Below are 21,198 nucleotides of genomic sequence, written 5' to 3' on the forward strand. Positions count from 1 at the left end.
AGTAAGAAGATTGTTTAGTAAGCAGAGAATCGGCACAAAGGGAACTGGTTTATCTTGAGGGATGTGTACTTCATCTGGCTGTGGAGAATGCTGATCAGCCATCCTTGCCTCCTAACAAAGTACACATCTTCAGTAAGCAAAACACCTCAGAATTGCAAAATAGAGTATTATTTTCTCTTGGATAAATATTAAGAGTACTAATAGTCTACTGTTTAGATCTCTACTAACCATGCCATGTTTTAGCATGAAGTTACAATGTAAATTATAGCCTTTATTAATTATGTTCTGGTTTTCACAGCTAGATCTTGTCAGTTTAATTAGACTTAAATGATCAGCAATTCATTTAAATTTTTAATTAGTTAGATTATCCCTAAAGATGCTCAAGTTTACATTTTATGTTGAATTATATTTATTAATAATCTTCCTTGTCTAACCTTCTCAAAATTCTGAAGATATGGGGTTTTTTTAACCATTTACTAAGTATCACCTTTATCCAAATTGAAGTATTCTTTTCATCCTTATTATTCACTATAGAAGTAGCAGACTAAGTAAATCTGTGCAGCATAATTAATGATATTCCCTGGGTTTGTATCTCATTTACAGGAGTTCATGTAACCACTTAGTGTTCCTGACTTTTATTTTCTTAATTCAAATTTAAATTTCTACTTAGAAAAATGAAATAAACTAAATAGAGAATCATGGCTTTGTTTTTAAATCTGCTTAACCCAATCAGTTGTTTTTGGACTACACCATAAAATGCTATGAGAGTTTCATGACTGGTGCCGACAGCTTTGAAGAGATGAATGCAGAGTTGCAGTCCAAGCTGAGTAAGTGTTCTCATTCCTAGAGTGCTTGCTTTGGGTCATTTAACTCCACTCAAGGAGTTGTAGCCCATCTTACTATGCCTAATGTAAATGCGTTTAGATGCCTCCTGATTTTTATCATAACTGTTTCTTTGGTGGAGAGGAGTAAAGGTTAAGCAGAAAGAATACTGGTGTTGGAGTCAGACCTGAGGCATGACCCCTTACTGACTGTGTGACGTTAACAAACTACTTAACCTTTCTAACAGTTTTGCAGGATTAGATGGCCATGTTTATAAAATGTCAAATGTGCTACCCGGAACACACAATATAATCAGCAAATGTTATTCCTCTTGGGGGATGATATCCCTGTGATATCCTTGCCTTATTATTTTAGAAATTAAAGTACTGGTTAGTCAAAAGATCTATGGTCTCTTTCAAAATTTATGTCACATAGTTAATGGGCTATGATATTTCCAAAGAAAGAAATTATTTTTCCACTTAGCTAATCTAGTGACATTCGGTATTTACTGGCTAACTTTAAAATATTCCGGAGTATTATTTTACATTGTTGTTCCTTTTTTGTAATAGTCTTGTATATAAAATGCCAGAGTGGTAGGTAAAATAGATAAGTTTAAGACGGGTAAAGCGATCCTCCAAAGACTATGGAATCAATCAGAATAGGAGATCACCCTGCCACTATTAGCACAAAAAGTGAAAGCATCCTCTTTTGTTTCCATGGGATATACTTTCCTGAAGAATAAGCGGAACAGGGACTTCCCTGGTGGCGCAGTGGTTAAGTCTCTGCACTCCAGTGCAGGGGGCCCGGGTTTGATCCCTGGTCAGGGAACTAGATCCCACGTGCATGCTGCAACTAAGAGTTCACATGCCACAACTAAGGAGCCCACGAGCCACAACTAAGACCCAACGCAACCATATAAGTAAATAAATATTTAAAAAAAAAAAAGAAGCGGGACAATTTCAGCTTGTCCATATGAGAAGGGGAGCAAAGAAAATGATGTTGTCTTTTTTTTTAAGAGGAAAATTCATAGTGATCTAACACTGAAAGCATCTTTGCTTTGATATTGTGTTATAATTAATTAAGCATATGAATTATATTCATTTATTCAAACAATATTTATTATATACATACTGTATACCAGCCACCGTGTAGGCACCGAGAATACAGTAATGAATAAGAGGTAAAAATCTCTGCCCTTGTGAGCTTACCTTCTATTAGAGACAATAATCAAGTGAACAACTGTAAGTCAAATGGTGATAAGTGCTCCGGAGGAAAATAAAGTAGGATAGGGAGGTAGAGAGTGTGGTGGACCAAAGGGAAGGGTTGCAGTTTTACAGACGGTAGGATGCCCTTCAGTGGGATGTTTTGAGTAGAGACTAGAGGAAGTGAGAGAGAGAGCAATGGTAAAAACCTGGGGGAGAATTTTTTAGGCAGATTTGAGACCTTATGAAGTTTCTGGGTTTTTTCTCCAGAGGATTTATTTAATGTAGATGCTTCCAAGCTGGAATCATTAGCAGCAAAAAACAGAGCATTGAATGAACAGATTGCAAGATTGGAACAAGAAAGAGAAAAAGAACCGGTTAGTAAACATGCTTATCTTCAACAGGCTTATACACTTACTTATACTCTTGGGTCTCCTTGGACAACACCAGCTGTTTCTTTATCTATTTTTTTAAAAAATACATTAAAAAAATAAGCTTAAAAGTTAATTTTTTTTACATAGGACAGAACTCCTAAGAAAACATGTTTGGTATCCCTAGAGCTTTGTTTTCCCTTGTGATCTGTCAGTCTTGGACTAATAGTGTTCAGAATATGATGAAAGAGTCTTACCTATTTACATAAGACCAAAAAGATCTTTAGAACAAGGTCCACATGTTATATACCTCTAGGGAGCACTACTTACAAGAGGCCCTGAGTTTTGTAGTTAGTGGAAAGAGAATGGTAATAAATGTGTTTATATAATATATTGTATCCAGAGGTCTTTCTAAAAGCTAAATGATAATATACAGATATCTAATTTTATTTTGTGTTTTATATTGCGGAAGCCCCTAGACTGTTCTGTAAAATAACAGATTTTAAATGTTTGTTCTTTTTCATTCTGGCCCTGGACTTTTTCTGTCCCAAACTGACTTCTGAAAAGTACGTACATCTTCTTAATTGGGTAATAACAGTAAGCTACCGTTTTAGTTTTTTTGACTCCCTCTAAAAGTGAAAAGGAAACTAATTTACCTTTCTCTAAGATGAATTTAAATAATATTGCTTTAACTTTCAAGTAAAGTATGGCATCATTATTGACGAGAATAACTAATCGCACTTTCTCTTCTTTTAAAGAATCGCCTAGAGTCATTGAGAAAACTGAAAGCTTCCTTACAAGCAGATGTTCAAAAATATCAGGCATACATGAGCAATTTGGAGTCTCATTCAGCCATTCTTGACCAGAAATTGAATGGCCTCGATGAAGAAATTTCTAGAGTAGGTAAGCACAACTAATGCTGAAAAAGGTCATTCAGACTGGGATGGGGACCTGTGTGGGGCTTATCACATGTAGAGACAGCTTTGTCGTCTGTATCTTTTTTGCCTCTAATGGTAATGTATCAGGCAACCAAGTTTTTAGTGACTTATGTATTAGTTTTCTGAGACTGCTGTAACGAATTACCACAAACTTGGTGGCTTAAAACAATGGAAATTTATTCACTCACAGAAGGCTAGAGGTCGGAAATCCGGCAGGGCCACACTTCCTCCCAGGACTATGTGGGAGAATCCATTCCTTGCTTCTTCCAGCTTCTGGTATCTGATGACATTCCTGAGATTGTGGCCCTGTCACTCCAGTCTCTGCCTCCATCCTCACATTACCTTCTGTGTGTGTGGGTGTCTCTCTTCTGACTATGTTAATTTCTCTCTGCCTTTATCTTTTAAGGACATTTGTGATGGCATTTAGGGCCCACCTCGATAATCCAGGGTAATCTCCTCATCTCAAAATACTTAATCATATCTGTGAAGACCCCTTTACTAAATATGGTAATGTTTACAAATTCCAGGGATTAGGACTTCCTATCTTTGGGTGGTCATTATTCAACCTACTACACCTTCTAACATGTTTTCAGACACCTGGCTTTTTAAAACCAAGAGGAACCTATTCTAAGAACACAAGCTGCCTGAATATAAATGTATCTTCTATTCCACCTTGTAATTAATAAGCCAGATTTTTAAATCTCTGCTGGCCTCAGTCTGCTATATTTGCCTTATCCTCTATCACCACCTCTTAAGCTACTCAGCAGCTTAAGTTGATTGAAAATAAGTTGGAAAGATGCTAGTACTATAAAAGCCCAACTAAAAAAAGCTTGTTTATATCTGGTGTGCTCCTAACCTTGTTTTCATAAACACATATGGATCTTAATCATAAAACCCTGAAAATACTGTGACACATGAATTGATTGTTGCTTCTATGGTGCCAAAAGGAGATCGAGCCATTGGCTGGCAGTTTACAAAATAAATAAATAACTATATGGACCTACTATACTATTTTCCCAGACCTCAACCTGCTTCAGTTTTATTCTTTTAGGGTTTTACAGGCTGTATCTGTGTCATGTAGGAATTATGTAGATAGTCCTTAGGATATTTGATTTAGTTCTTAGTCTATGGAATATTGATCATCTGTCAAAAATCAAGGACAATAATTATCTGGAGTATTTGATAAATTGTTTTATTTTTTTCCAAATAAGTCTGATTACATATATTAGCTTTGCTGTAAACCAACTCTTTAAATAGTTTAAACTTGACCACTAATGTTTGTTCTCCATGACGACAAGGAGCCATAAACTAATTTTTTAGTATAGCAATGTTTGTAATGCAATTAAATCAATACTTTATAATATTAATAATTTATCTTCCTTATTGGTATTTAATCTAGAGAATTTTTATCCTTCACACTTCTCTTGTGAGACTTTTTTTCCAGTAATGGCAAACTGGGTGGAAGAGAGAGAAATACTTCAGCAATCATTTGCCATTGCACAGTGATTTAGTTTGAGACAATAATTTGATAACTGTTAATCTAAAATATTTTATTCTGAATTTTTTTAACTTTCTTGATTATTTAAAGTCATTCATGGCCAAGAGTGTGAATGAGACATATGTAACTCTATAGATATTGTATATTGTGGATTTTTTGTGCCGATTCCTGTAATAAATGAAGTTTTACTTAAACCAACCATTAATTCATTTTGAGCTCAGGTGTGGAGCTTCCCAACTACAGTACTGCAATACGACTGAGTTATAAGAAAGCCGAGATTTTGATCCTCTCAGCCCTCAGGATGATTTCTGTGACCCCTTTGGTCATGAGCATCCTCATCCATTTATCCCAGTCTGCTTAAAAATACTGTCATATTTTTTATAAGCTATGAGTCATAAAATGTTGGCATCACTATGATAGAACACCAAATATTATAAATTTGATAACTTTTCTTCCCCTTTCATGATCATTTGCTGTTTGTATCTTCTCTTGGTACAATATCATCGTTCATGATTACAAATTTTAGTAAAGCAAGAACCTAACCATTATGGTTGCTTAATATCTTATGAAACCACTGAAAATATCAGTGAAATAAGAATAAACTGATGTATGTTTATATAAATATTTTTTGTTTGTGAAAAACTTGTAGCTTTTCTGACTTTTTGCAGAGAATCACGTAGGAGTATTAAAAGCATTTTAACTGAACAATAGCAGACTATCTGTTAAGTCTAACAATTCTTAATCATAATCATTATGTGTGGGGGTCAACTCTATTAAATAACGGCATCACTTTATTTGTAGGAATTAAAGGAACTTAAATTTTTTCTTTTTCAATGCAGAACTAGAATGTGAAACAATGAAACAGGAGAATTCTCGACTACAGAATATTGTTGATAACCAGAAGTACTCAGTTGCAGACATTGAGAGAATAAATCATGAAAGAAATGAATTGCAGCAGACCATTAATAAATTAACCAAGGACCTGGAGGCTGAACAGCAGCAGTTGTGGAATGAGGAACTGAAATATGCCCGAGGCAAAGAGGCGGTATGTCATACCATTCCCAGAGTGGCACTTCATTCAGACTTACGTTTGTAAAAGTCTATCCCAGTTAAGAACAACTGAGTGGGTAGAATAAATTGGCTAAAGAGGTAAAATTTTTCAGCATTGACATTTTACTAAAAACACACTCATCCCTTTATGTCAATTCAGTAACAGCCCAATTTCTCTGTCATTTTTAAGGTAGCCTGTATTTTCCAATAGTGAAACAAGAAGTGAGCAAAAAAGTCTCTAAGGCCATGAAAATAACTTTCATAAATCCCAAGCCTTTCATTCCAGAAGTGGATATGAGTCACTTCTTCATTTACCTCCTCACTACTTAAACATTTATTTAACATCTGCTGTGTGCCACTTACCATGCTGGGCATGGAGGGGAGATAAAAAGACATAGAAGCTTAAGAAACTTCCATTCTAGTTGATATTTTCTACCATGAGATCAGACCTCCAATAGAGGTTTGCACAGTGTACTGAGGGAGCATATAGTACACCTAACCAAGATTTTGGTGCGCATGGTGTGGGGAGATGGATGGAGGTTGATTTTAGAAAGGCTTCCTTGAAGATGTACGCCTGAACTGAATTGGGAAGTATAAGGGAGAGTTAGCATGGCAAGGCTAGGGGAGCCAGCAAACAAAGAAGTCTATGGGAAAGCTCAGGGAGAAAATAGCATGGTGCACTCTGGTACCCTAAGGTTTTCGTATGGCTGGAGCTTAGTAGCAAGGGACGGGAGCATGTGCAGAAGATGAGATTCAAGGATAAGCAGAGACCAAGTGGTGAAGATCCTTTTCACGTTTAGAAGTTTGAACTTTATCCTGAAAGCTCCAGGAAGCCTTTAAAATTTTTAAACAGATAAGATCATATTTCAGAAAGATCTCATTTTTGGTAATGTGAAAAATGGGTAGAAGGGAGCAAAACAGTCAGATAAGGATATGTGGCAGTAAGGTAGTAGAAATAACAAGCTGAATTGTAGGTAATGCTATTGGAGATTCATATGTGCTCCCTCATACTCCTGACCTGGTAATCTCTGTCCCTGTGTATTAAGGAGAAAAATATACATTTATAAGAAATAGGCTGTGGTGGTGATCCCAAAAGTCTTTGAACCTAGAATTTGGTAAACCTGTGTTAGCCCTGGATTTGCCACCACATGTTTCTGTGACCTCAGCGTGTCCTCTGACTTCTCATAGCCTCAGTTTCCTTATTTATAAAATAAAGTGTGGTTAGACTAGGTCGGGAACCTGAAATGTCACTTCAACAATTATTAATATATTTTCTCTCTCAAGCACTGTGTGGGAAAGGGGAAGTTACGAGTCTCTGGACTTAGGCAAACTCTGTTTAACTAGTGAAATCTAGCTGTATGAATGCTATGTTTGATTTGAAGGATCAGGCTGAAAGGAGAAAGTTATCTGGGAAGTGGGTAAGCAGTGGCCTATGAAGGGCAAGAGTAGGGCCATGGACAGTGAGAAGAAAGCCTTAGCGTACTGAGTAGGAGAGATATTAAAGAATGGTAGCAGAATGCAAAAGGCAAACAAACATTCCACCCATTACCTTTATTTCTAGACTGATTTTTATTCCACATGCCACCTCTGACTGGTAGTGTCCTTCTGGAGCTCTTTGTTGAGATAGACATTGAGGCTGCATCTACACTCATCAGGAAAGAGTGTGATGAGTTTTCACTGTCTGAATTAGCTGTGGGAAGGAGAAATGTGCCACATGTTTGCTCTCCCTGCAGTTAGGTGTGATAAAGTGCATGGGCTTGAGAAAGCTGTTTTATTACAGAAATAAAATCCTAGTGAAAAACAGAAGAAACTACCCCTGTGATCATTTACTGTAAGGACAAATAGACCTACATACTTTAGTTGTCCCTAGAGAGCTACTGTAGTAGTTGAAATGATTTCCTGATTTATTAATAAGGAATCTTAAATTTAACATATAAGTAGTATTGCTTTTGAGAGCTGATAAATTTTTGGAAATTGCAAATTATTTAATCAGATTCCGATAAGTACTTTTGCCATTTCATTCTTTCAAAGTATTCAATTTTATGGGTGGATAACAGCAATGAGAAACTAAGTATGTACTAAATGGAGGAAGCAGTATGAAAATAAATTGCCTAGACTCTGCAAATTCATTGATTTAATCAAAAACTAGGTACTGTATGCCAAGTACTGTTTTAGGTGTTGGGGATGCAACTGCTTTCATGGAGCATACTTTCAACTAACGGAGATGAACAAATAAATAATGTATGTCAGGTAGTAATAAGTGCTATGAAGAAGAGTAAAGCAAGAGGGTAGAGAAATTGGGGATGTTATATTAGAGGGAAAGCCTTTCTGATGATATAATTTGAACAGAGCCTTGAACAAAGGGAAGGAGACCAGGAAATGTGGAACATATTAGTAAAATATTTTTATCAAAACAGTTGAAATAATATTTTGAGACTTAAGTGACTACATTTCTCTAATTTTGGATAAATGAAATATTTTGTACATTTACAAAACTAAGTTTGTTTTTGTTTCATAATTTCTCTGGTACTTTAAAAAGTAAATTTTAGTTAATACCTAAACATGGACTTTTATTCCAAACTCTTTGTCAGATAAATGGAGGAACAGTAGTATATTACTTACTAATTAATTATGGTGTTAAAACTATCCTACAATTTAATGTGAAAAAAATCTTTCATTCTTTATATTTTAAAACTGCCATTCTTACTACTAAAAATACTAAATTATAAACTCCTAAAAAAAATTATAAACTACTATAAAAATACTAAATTATAAACTACTAAAAAACACATAATTTTGTGTAAAACTGCCAAAAAATGCCAATTGTAAACCATATGGAATGGGGCTCTGGGTTTTTTTAATGTTTGTTTTTGTGTTCTTTTCTTACAGATTGAAACACAATTAGCAGAGTATCATAAGTTGGCTAGAAAATTAAAACTTATCCCTAAGGGTGCTGAAAATTCCAAAGGTTATGACTTTGAAATTAAGTTTAATCCTGAAGCTGGTGCCAACTGCCTTGTCAAATACAGAGCTCAAGTTTATGTACGTAATCGTGAGTACTTCACAAGGTTTTTAAATGATATGGTTGATGTCTGGCTCATAATATTTGTAAGTAAGAGTTTAAACTTTAGCATGTCCATAACTCAGGACTGAACATAGAAATACAGCACTGAAACTTTTTATCTTCTTTCCTCTTGGTAGTACAGATCTGCTCTCTATTGTACCTTACTCTCCAAATTATAAAGCCTTGTCTTCCTCTCTACATACTTCACCTATTCAACTATCCAATAAAAGATATGATTACATATAAAATAGACGCCAGGATTATAAAGACAAAAATGACCTGATACTTGCTCTCAAGTTGCTACTAGTCCCCTCAGCGAGAAAGACATAAAAATAAATACTATATACGTGCTTTATTAGAAGGCTTTACAAGGTATGGTAACAAGATCAGTTCTCAGAATTGAGAGAAAAGTCCCCACAGAGATGGTGAACCTGGAATGAAATCTTCAAAGATGAGATGTTTATGAGGGTGATCTGTGGAAAAATTTCAGGCACAAGGACACACATGAAGGCATGAGATATAATAGAGCACTAAGTAACACCAGGAGTCAATAATGAGAAAACTGCACATAATTTTCAAATATAGTCAAAGGTGTAATTTGGAGAAGAAAAATGTTAATTTCAACTTCTCAATTATTCACAGATTTTAGTATTTTAGTGGCCCCCCAAAAAATGTCAGTTTTCAAAATAGTTTTTAATAGAAGCATGTCAATCGAAGTCTAAAGCCATGCATTTTTTTTCCCCTTAGAATCACTCATTTATCCCATAAATTATTTATTGAGTACATACTACATTCCATACCTGCTAGATGCTGCAGATAAAATACCCGGAAAGAGGAATTTCCTGGTGGTCTAGTGGTTAGGACTTGGCACTTTCACTGCTGGGCCCAGGTTCAGTCCCTGTTCAGGGAACTAAGATCCCACAAACTGTGCAGTGTGGCCAAAAAAAAAAAAAAAAACCTAGATACAGTTCCTACTTTCCCAGATTACAGTTTGTTGGTGGACAGACTTTGATTAAATAAAGCTAAACTCATTTTTAATAGAAAAAAATGCATCCAGTAAACATTTAATCTTTTACTGTATTGTTTCTCAAGCAATAGCTAGGTAGGTAGATAGATAGGCAGGCAGGCAGATAGAGTTTACTCACCTCTATTTTGAGTAGTTTTTCATGCTAGTTCAAGAAAACAATTTCCTGAATTAAATTGCTGTAAAAAAGATTACCTGGTTCAGAAAGAATGCATATGCTCAGAAAAGAGGGAAATTTTTTTTTTGGCTCCCTGGAAATAGTTTTACATAATAATAGGACAATAAAAATAGAAATAGCATCAAGAAGATGCAGCCCCAACTGTTATAAGTAGTATTTGGAGAAAAGTTCTTAAAGAGATTAAAGAGGCAATTGCATCTCTCAAAAAAGAACAGCCAAAATTAAAACTCAGCAGTGACTTCAAAAGACCTACTGAAAACATAGTAATGCACAGGGTTTTCTTTTGGAGTGATGAAATTGTTCTAGAATGAGAGTGCATTGTGAATGTACTAAATGCCACTGAGTTGTGCACTTTAAAAGAGTTAATTTTATGTTAAATTAATATTTTAACTTAATTATTTCAGTTTAACCATTTTAAAGTGTGAGTTTCATCTCAATAAAAGAAAAAGGGGAAGGAATGAAGTACTGTGTTCAAACAAAATCAGTAGAATAGAGGATAAATATAAGAAATGCAAGCACATAAGAGCTTGTTGGTGTACATGTGGAGATGCAGGGAGAGTGGCATGCCCAGAGAGCATAGAAGCGCTGCATCTCTTCCCACATACCTTGCCCTATGCATCTCTTCCATCTGGCTGTCCCTGAGTTATATCTGGACACCCACCTTCCATTATTCACGGATCAACCCACCCCAGATCTCTCACAGTAGTATGTTGTTGGAGAGGGGGAAGTTTCCCTCTCCCAGGCAGTTTTGACAAGCCAGCCTGGAGAAATCACCAGCTGGAAAACTACTGCCACTGAGAGATCCTGGGAGATCTGCCAAAGCAGGCAGAAAGTAAGATTTCTTGCCATGTCAGCCTCTAGGGTCTCTGACTGCAGGATCTGGTGGAAGGGAAAGTGGTGAGAGTCCCTTTTCTCTCAGTTTTGTTATAAGTCCTGCCACAAGAACTCAAGAAGGGTAGAGGGGGAATTTCCCTCTCCCTGACAGTGTTGAGATCTTCCTCGTTCCTTTTGTAGCCTCAGTCCTACATTGTGTGGCTTATTCAACCAGTCCTTGCTGATGGACATTTGCCATGTTTCAAGTCTTCTACAACAGAGTTAGAATGAGGAGCAAAAAAATAAAGAAGAGGAACTTACTTGGCGGTCCAGTGGTTAAGACTCTATGCTTCCACTGCAGGGGGCACGGGTTCAATCCAGGGAACTAATATCCCGCATGCCACATGGCGCGGCCAAAAGAATAAATAAGTAAAAATAAAGAAGAAATATAAGCAGATAATTGTAAGACTAAATAATTGAAAAGGATTAAGAGAAAAATGATGCATCTAGAGAGCATAGCATAAAAATAAAAACTACATATAAGTTGTTTTCAAGTGTACTTCAATTAAACTAAGTGTACTTATAGAATGTTTAAATAATAGCAGTGAATTTCTAGAGTAGAGAAGCAAATCTAGAATTTTGCAATTATTCAAAACCAAAAGCAAGTTACATTCTATAGTTATAGAAATTGCATTAAAAATTTTTTGTTTTATTTTCTTACTGATGGTGTATTAGATTAAAGATACCATGGCTTCACTTTTTTTCTCCAAAAGATGCCTCATGAGAGAAATTTTGTAATTACATATGTCATATGTAACCCACATTCCTATGTATTTTATAGGTACCACTCAAAGAACTCTTGAACCAAACTGAAGAAGAAACTAATAAAGCTCTAAATAAAAAGATGGGGTTAGAGGATACTTTAGAACAAGTAAGTAATGAAACAGAGTCATTATAAACAAACATAACATTTTGTGTTTTCTGATTGATAAGGAATGAATTTTTAATAAAATATTATGAAAAATGAGAGTCAGGTACACCCTTGACCTAGAAATACTTGAAGTAACTTTTTAAGTTACTTAAACATTCTAAGCTTCCCATATCATTGATGATGAAGTGATATGAAACTGAGTAAAGCTCGCTTTTTTTCTAACGGACAATTGCCTCCTTTAACTTAAGATAATTTAGTAATATTCCTTTTTATAGTAAAAGGGAATTGAGGAGACTACCATAAAAGTAAGTATGTTATCATTTGCAGTTAGAAGCTAACTAACTATGATACATTAAGAGAATTCCATTTACCAGATTTCTCAGGACCATAGAATTCAGGGAGATTCAACTTTAAATGTCTATAAAAGTCTATTTCCAAAAGTAGTTTCAGAAAATTCCTGCTTCTGAGATACTTGCAACATAATATCACCAATATACCTGAGAAAGAATACTATTATATTCAATAACCTTTAGAGTAAACATTGTTGATTAAGAAAAGTTAAAAAAAACTTTCAAATGCAAGCAAAAGGTATTATTTATATAACACCAAACAGTTAAAGGAAACGCCTAGCTAATTCAACTTTTCGAGAACGATTGTGTTCTGGCTAACAGATTTCAAGATATAAAAGAAATCCTGTCTTTTTTGAGAATACAAACATTTATTTTCTCTCATCTGGAAATAAAATCTATGCATTTCACAGATAACTTTTAAAGTAATTTTGTATTAGAGAGAATTTTTTCACACCTCCCACAAACAGAAAATGTTGTTAGATAAGTGAAGAGTTTCATGATGCTATTGTTACTATAATTTGGGGTTTCTACAAATCTGTGGGTTTTGTAACATCACAGTATGGAAAGAAGATAGGAATTCGGACTGCTTTAACAGGTGTTCCCCAGGGGTGATGGTTATTTGAGGTAAAGTCTTCCTTTAGCCTGCTTCAGTTCAATTTCTCTCTGGTTGGAATGGGCAGTAAACCTGAAGACTCTCAAAAAGGTGTGAATTTCAAGCAATAGGAACCTCTTGACTGAAACATATTTTCAACTGACTTGAAACTTTTTTATATTTTATTTTTTTTTTTTGGCTGCATTGGGTCTTCATTGATGCACACGGGCTTTCTCTAGTTGTGGCGAGCAGGGGCTACTCTTCGTTGCAGTGCGCGGGCTTCTCATTGAGGTGGCTTCTCGTTGAGGAGCACAGGCTCTAGGCGCATGGGCTCAGTAGTTGTGGCACGTGGGCTCTAGGTGCATGGGCTTCAGTAGTTGTGGCACGTGGGCTCAGTAGTTGTGGCTCGTGGGCTCTAGAGCGCAGGCTCAGTAGTTGTGGCACACAGGCTTAGTTGCTCCACGGTATATGGGATCTTCCCAGACCAAGGATCCAGGGATCGAACCCGTGTCCCCTGCATTGGCAGGTGGATTCTTTTTTTTTTTTTTTTTTTTTAAAGGAATTTAGCCTTGTATGGCTTCCTCTTTTCTTTTTTTTTAAATTTATTTTTGGCTGCGTTGGGTCTTCATTACCGTGTGCGGGCTTTCTCTAGTTGCTGCGAGTGGGGGCTACTCTTAGTTGCAGTGTGCGGGGCTTCTCATTGCGGTGGCTTCTCATTGTGGAGCGCGGGCTCTAGGTGCATGGGCTTCAGTAGTTGTGGTGCGTGGGCTCAGTAGTTGTGGCACATGGGCTTAGTTGCTCCGAGGCATGTGGGATCTTCCTGGACCAGGGCTCGAGCCCGTGGCCCTTGCGTTGGCAGGCGGATTCTTAACCACTGCGCCACCAGGGAAGCCCCAACAGGTGGATTCTTAAACACTGCGCCACCAAGGAAGTCCCTGACTTGAAACTTTTTAAAAGCTATAGGCAGGAAAGTTTGGGCAGGGTGGGAAGGCAATTATGAAATGCCTACAATAGGCTAGGCCCCATATTAATGTTCCAAAGATAAATATAACTAAAGTTTATATGAAATATAAAGCCCATTTGGAGAAGACCAATATATGCAATTATGCTAATCAGAGTTGCATTTTTTTTGCAAAACTCCTTTGGGCATAGAAAAAAATGACTTAGTAGAGGGGAACTGAAATTAAGAGGTTAAACCATAGTATTAGAATAGAAAATGAAGAAGGGGACAGGTTTAAGAAATGTTAAGGAGGTAGGACCCAAGCATTTCGTGGCCAAATGAAAGCTAGGAGAGGGGACTTCCCTGGCGGTCCAGCAGTTAAGACTCTGCGCTTCCACTGCAAGGGGTGTGGGTTCAATCCCTGGTCAGGGAACTAACATCCCATATGCCGTGCAGCCAGGCCAAAAAGTTAAAAAAAAAAAGAAAGCTAGGAGAGAAAGAAGGATCAACAATGACTTCCATTTTTCTGGGGTGGACAACGTAGAGGAGGAAAACCTAGTGCTGGGAGTAACCAGGACAGCTTGGGAGATGAGCTTGCTGTCCATTGACCACAGAAAACCAAAAGGGAGTTGAAGCAATAGATTCAGAACATAAAAGAGATATTGGGTCTGAAAGTACAGATTTTAGGGTCTCTAGTATATATGTGATTGTTGAAGCCAATGTGGGTGATATTTCTTAGGGAGAATTGTAGAAGAAAGAGGCAAAGGATTGGCCAAAGAAGGAAATTGTAGGAAAAGCACTTAGAAGAAGTAGACAGAATAGTTGAAGAATAATCAGAAGAGGATATGCTATAAAAGGCAAAGTAGGGAAGACTTTTCAAGAAAGGAGTGATCCTAACTAATCTTTTTGTGGTAAATATTTTACAATATATACATATATCAAATCATCTTGCTGTACATCTTAAACCTATGCAATGTTATACATCAATTATATCTCAGTAAAACTGGAAAAAAAGGGAGTGATCAGTGACGTCACATGCTTGAGACTAAAAACTAAAACTATTTTTTCTAATTTGACAAGTAGTTTAACCAAGTTAAGATGGCGTAAGGTAAAATAGCATTTGAAATAGTAAAGGTTAAACAGAAATTAATAGATTAAAATAACAAAACTAATCAATCTGATAAGTACTTTAAAATAATTGCCAAAACCGTTCAAGAAAAAGCAGGAAGAAAAAAATGAGAAATGAAAACACTATAAATACGGAGGGAATTTATAAGGCTAGTGTAACCCTCATACTGCAACCTAACGAAGATTATCACAAAAGAAGAACATTAAACCAATCATACTTACGAATAAAGTGTAAAGTTTAAATTAAATATTAGCAATTGAAATTTGTTTAGCAAACTTTTTTAAGAGTCTGCTATACATGCCTGTACTGTAATCAGTGTTGGTGATGTAATATCTGCCTTTGTGAATTCTTATTTTGTGTGGAAAGGTGGACATGAAAACAATCACTTTCATCATAATACTTTTGGAGTGTAAATACAGCATGCTGTGGATTCTTATAATACACCAAAGATAAGCACAAGGTTCTTTCTGAAGGAAGTGGTAGGTGAGCTGAGTGATGAATAACAAGAAGGAGTTGGCCAGTGGATACATGAAAGGATACACACACATCCCTACTGCAGAAGGCCCAGAGACCAAAGAGCATGGCATGTTAAAGAATTACCATGAAAAAAAAAAAAGAAGAATTACCATGAGTTTAAGTTATCAGTAGGGTAGAGGAGAAGCCTGGAGAAACAAAAACCTAATTCTGAGGAGACTTACTTGTTCTTGCTTACTGGTTGAATTTTTATTCTATAGGTAGCAGGGACCATTGAAGGTTTTTAAGTAAGGGAATAAAAGCTGTGTATCTCAGTAAGCTCACAGTGTTGACATTTTGAAGAACAGGTTAGAGGTACATGAGACTAGAGACACACAAGAGATCTAACAGTATTCTGAGCCATAAGGATTCAAACCAACGCTACTGCAGTGAGGATGGAGAAAAGAGATTTAAAGATTGAAACAACAGGGAATCCCCTGGGGGTCCAGTGGTTAGGACTCCTCGCTCTCACTGCTGAGGGCCCAGAGTTCGATCCCTGGTCGGGGAACTAAAAATCCCACAAGCTGCACAGCGCGGCCAAAAAAAAAATTGAAACAGCATAATTTAGTGGTCCACTTGGATGTGAAGGTTAAGGAAGAGTGAGAAATTAAGAATGTCCAGGTGTCCAGCTTTGGTATATGGTATTAAAGAAAAATTATTTATGACACTTGTTAGTGGTGATAAGGCAGACTTTATTCAAGGGGGGGGCTATTACAGTGAGGTTTTGTAGTAGGCTAGGCTCATTCCAAATACAGCAAAGAAAAGTGGGAATTTATAGCCAGGGAGCAGAGTGGGGATCAGTGGATGGAAAATTACTGAGAGGAAATATCAGGGTAAGGGGGGATTCTGGCTAAACCAACCTAACAGGTTTCTTGCTGAAGGCAGGCCAAGGTGATCAGCCATCACCTGGGGCGTGGTAGAGGATGAGGAACCGGATCAGTTATTCGGGATGGGAGATTCTGGTTAAAGTGACTTAGCAGGATTCTTGCTTAAAATTGGATAATACAGAGACAAACATGAACGCCCGAAAGTCAGCCTAATTGGGAAGAGAGTTCAGAAGATCCTGAGTAGTTTGGTCAAAGAGAGATTCTTTGTCAATGGTGATGTCCTAAAACCTTGATAAAGAATACAAAGAAGGTTGTAGAACAGAGAATTTCAGGCTGGGATATGCTGTTTCAGGTCTCTGGGATATCAAAGTAGAGAATGTCCAGTAAGCAGTTGGGGTTTGGAAATAATATAGATACAGATAGATATTTTTAGCATACATGTAATTACAGTCAGGAGATTCCCCCAGGTGTGAGAATGAGAGAGAGCTCTCCTAAGTGAGCGAATGAGAATACAGCCAAGGTGAGAATACTAGGAGAACATCCACATCCAAAGTACAAGCAGAGAAAGAGAAATCTATAAGAAAGAATTAGAAGGACCTCCCAAGACTTAAAGAGGAAACCAGGAGTTTCCATGGTCTTAGAAACCAAGGAAGAAGATTTCAGTAGGGAGTGATCAGTAACTACAAATGTTACTCAGATTAAGTCTGAAAGGTGCGTGTTGGCTTTAGCCGTAAAGGTGTTCCTCATGACATTTGCAAGAGCAACTTCATGAACCAGAAGAGCCAGAAAGCATATTACTGGTGGAGTTTGAACGGTAAAAGAGGAAGATAATATAATCCGAAAAGGTAGTTCTTCAGGGACTACTACAAATCTATTGCAAATGTTTGAATCTAAGGAAGGGAGATGGAACAGTAGCTGGAAAGTGGTGTGCGGGAAAGATTTTTGGTTTTTTGTGTGTAATTTGTTTGTTTGTTTGTTTATGGGAGAGGTTTGTTTGGTTTTAATGACGAGGGAGAGAGTTCATGGAAAGAGGGTAAAGTTTAAAAAATTAGGAACGAAAGGAATTGATGGATTTGAGTCTGGTTGTGAAGAAATAAAAAGGCATGAGATCCAGAGAAGAGCTGGAGGGGTTACTTCTCTTCATGAAGAAAATGTGTGCCCTGCATCCTGAAACTGACTGGAAGGAAGAAGGAAAGGTCTCATGCTGGTTGGTTGGTTGACTGGAGGCAGTCTAGTGGCTTCTGTCATCTCAATTATAGAAGAAAAAAAATCATCTAATTAATTAATGGTATCTTCTTTGCTTATAAGCAACTTGAGAGCTAAGAAAGAAGGGGGGGGAAGAGGGAAGGAAATTTGGAAAGAGAGGAAGGGAAGAAGGAAGGGAGGGAGGGAGGAAGCCAAATCTTAGTAGGTCTTAGGGATTGCAGAATTATTGGTGATTGTTATTTTCTTTAATGCTTCCCCTGTTTACCACAGTGGAAATGTGTACTTTTGTAGTCGGGGAAAAAAAATGTTTAATTAATTGATGTAACTTTAGTAAAGCTGACATGGAAAGTAGAGCTGCTCAGATAAAAGTAAACAACACATTTGATCAACCAGGAGGGCCTAGTGGAAGTTCTGATTATTTGGGTGTTGATTGGTCTTATTGCAGATGAGTTTAATGAAGCAGTTTGTTCACTTCAGAAGTAGCATATCTTTAGACTGGAAGCAAAGTTTATAGCTTCAGTAGCTCTGGTCTTTAAAATGTGAAAGACAAGTGGTATTAGAAAAAGACCTTAGAGTTAGTTTTGAGTTCTGGGCGTATGCTAGTTGTGTGATCCTGAGTAAACAGCATTCTTTCCAGCCCACTCTTCTCTTCTTGTAAATAAGAAAGGAATGTCCCTTACAAGGGACTTTGGATGACTGAATGAGAAGTACTATATGCAAGAAAAGAAAAGGGGAAAAAAAAAGTACTATGTGCAAGTTTCTTTAATAAGTTTGGTCATTTTACCATCCTATCTTTTGCCAAATAACAATAGTCTCACTAAATTTTTCCCAAAAGGTATATTTTTTTTTAATTTATGTATGTGTAGAATCATCCTTTTAAAGAAAGATGTCAACTATTTTCTGTTTCCTATTGGAAATATTATCATCTTGATCTAGCTGAAAAACATTCTCTATTAATTACCAATATCAACTGGTATCAGCACTTGTCAACAGGAAATGAACTTCAGAAACACTTTTTTCTTTTTTTTTTAGAAACACTTTTTTTTTTCCCAGTTTTGGTTTCATCAGATCTTAAAGCTCAAGCTTGAACAAGATTAAATGTAGTTACTTTATTACTCTTTGGAAGAATGCATTGACTATAACCAATTAGCAAATATTATCAAACAAAATCAATAGTTCTCTTTAACATCCCAGAAAGTGAACACACAAATGAAATCTAGATAACTAACTCAAGTAGATAAAATCTAAATAAAGTGAGACTTCAAAACTAGAGAGCAAAACAATTTGTATTTATTAAGTTAATATAAGAATATTAATTATATGTAATACTTGTATAATATATATGAGATCTTAAAAAGTACTCCCACAGCCACTAGTGGAAAAACAGATATTGGTATCTTTATTTTAGTGAGAATTAGGCCAGATTTTTAATTCCTAACTAATGCCCTACTATACCACTCTGCATTTAAATATTATGTATTAAAAAACATGTCTTCTTGAAATTAACTTCTCTTTGGGAAATAATAAATTTATAGGACAAATAAAAGGTAAGAGCCCACGAGAACTAGAAGATATAACATGGATCAGTTAGTTGATTGATAACATAAAAGTTTTATAACTTGTTAAAATTTTTTTGATGTGTAGTTATGATTTCTCAACCAAAGTTTTATTCTTCAAGTTAAATACAATGATCACAGAAAGCAGGAGAAGTGTGCGAACTCTGAAAGAAGAAGTTCAAAAGCTGGATGATCTTCACCAACAAAAAGTTAAGGTAAGAACTTTGCCCATTTGTTTAAGTTATCCAAAGCCATGTCATGGTTAATGGACTAGACATCTATTCTGACATCAAACTGAAATTTTTAAGCTATATCCTATAACTTGTCTTTAGTTTAATCTTCTCACCCAAAGTTTATTTTAAGGAGTTATTTTATTTTGTTTTTCTAGAGGACTTTTTTCTGGAATTCAGCTATTGTACCATAGAACATGTTTAGTATTCCATTAATATTTTATACTTGCATTTGTGATTCAGTATATTTCCTGTAGTACAGACTTGAAATTACTGCTAAATGAATTCTGTATAGGCCTATTGAAAAGGTCACATTTATGTTTATAGTATAAAATTTCCAAAAGACCATTTTAAAAGTCTCTTACATGTAAAGCAGTAAGCATCCTGCAAATACAAATGATGGTGCAACCTGATTTTTTTAAATGCTTTACATACATTTTTTTAAATCCTCCTGGAGTGCGTAGAATGTGAATACTGAAAAAACTTAACCATGACTTTATCCTGATAGGAAGCTGAGGAAGAGGACAAAAAATGTGCCAATGAGCTGGAGTCCTTGGAGAAACACAAGCACCTGCTGGAGAGTGCAGTTAACGAGGGCCTCAGTGAAGCTATGAATGAGTTAGATGCTATTCAGCGGGAGTAAGTTCATCTTGCCAAGATTTGTAATGTTTATTTTCAGTTTAGTTAACATTTATATAAAACTAGGTCTAAGTTTATTTGCTTTAATTTATATTATAGAGCTATTTGGGGCAGAGGGAGTGATGAGTAGAACTTAAGCAGAACAGCTTGAGACACTTGAGATACTTTCCCTAGATAAATACATTCTGCTCCATTATAGCTATTGCCCCCCTATTATCTTTTCAGTCAGAAGGGGACTGAATAGTTAACCCATAGGCTCTATGTTAATTTATATTAAAATACACTTTTTTTCTTTTAAGTGTTAAGGGGCCCTCAAAAAAACTACAAAATAAACTTTCTTTGAGGTTGGAAGTATCCAACCTTAAGAAATCACACCTTAATCCTTAAGAAAATCACACCTCTTTGTTTCCTTATTTGTAGCCTAGGGACAGAAAACTTAGTCGAAGGTATCTTTGGCATATAGTCTTTGTTTTTAATTTAAATTTGAATGCCTAAGACTCCTATTTCCTCATTCATATGTATTTAATGTCTTGTCCCTGATTAAGTTTACAATCCTTTTAGAGACTCAGGTAAACAATTTGCTCCCAAGCTTTGTATATTAAAGCATGAGGTTTTGGTGCTGTTTTGTGCTGTTGCTTGCATGGGATCTTTGAAAATGTTTTTATTTCTGTTTTAATGATTGTGAACTGTACCTTTGTGAATGATACACTGGGCAAGCAGCACCTATACCAATCACAGCCTGGTTTTATTGAATATAAAAAGAAGTGAGGTAGCTAGAACTGATATATTAGGTTTTGTCCTAGACAATTCAAACAAGAGTTTTTATCCTACAGATGCCAACTAGTTGTGCAGACCACAACTGAAGAAAGACGAAAAGTGGGAAATAACTTGCAGCGTCTTTTAGAGATGGTTGCTACACACGTAGGGTCTGTAGAGGTAAGTGTGTGAAGGTCTTTCCTACATTCTAAGAAAACTTTTTAAAACTTTTATGTATTTCTGTTTTGTTTCTACAGAAATTAAATGATAAATTTTATTTCTGTGGAAAATATGATCTAGTAAAAATTTATCTGAAGAATTTTGTGTAGCAGTGTGCATTTCGTAAAGTGATCTGTTTTACATAGGTTTACTATATAACCCAGCAGTTCCACTCCTAGGTATCAACCCACCAAAAGGAATGAAAATATATGTCCATACAAAGACTTGCAGACAAATGTTCGTAGCGACATTATTCATAATAGCCAAAAAGTGTAAACAACCCAAATATTTATTAACTGGTGAATGATATACCCATATATTGGAATACGATTCAGCAAAAAAAGGAAAGA

The 21,198-nt window shown here is 36.1% G+C and overlaps 1 protein-coding gene across 1 annotated transcript in view; it reads left to right on the forward strand.

The window, feature by feature from the left end:
• The window catches only part of NDC80 (NDC80 kinetochore complex component), a 53,337-nt gene that overhangs the window by 21,775 nt on the left and 10,364 nt on the right, over positions 1-21,198 (forward strand). The window contains exons 8-16 of the mRNA XM_079943106.1: positions 734-827; positions 2,295-2,401; positions 3,154-3,298; positions 5,671-5,876; positions 8,771-8,923; positions 11,802-11,891; positions 19,127-19,219; positions 19,743-19,873; positions 20,707-20,809. Coding sequence (XP_079799232.1) covers positions 734-827; positions 2,295-2,401; positions 3,154-3,298; positions 5,671-5,876; positions 8,771-8,923; positions 11,802-11,891; positions 19,127-19,219; positions 19,743-19,873; positions 20,707-20,809 — 1,122 coding nt within the window. The remainder of the gene's footprint in view (positions 1-733; positions 828-2,294; positions 2,402-3,153; positions 3,299-5,670; positions 5,877-8,770; positions 8,924-11,801; positions 11,892-19,126; positions 19,220-19,742; positions 19,874-20,706; positions 20,810-21,198) is intronic.

This window comes from Stenella coeruleoalba, assembly GCF_951394435.1.
Source record: "Stenella coeruleoalba genome assembly, chromosome: 14".
Lineage (NCBI taxonomy): Eukaryota > Metazoa > Chordata > Mammalia > Artiodactyla > Delphinidae > Stenella > Stenella coeruleoalba.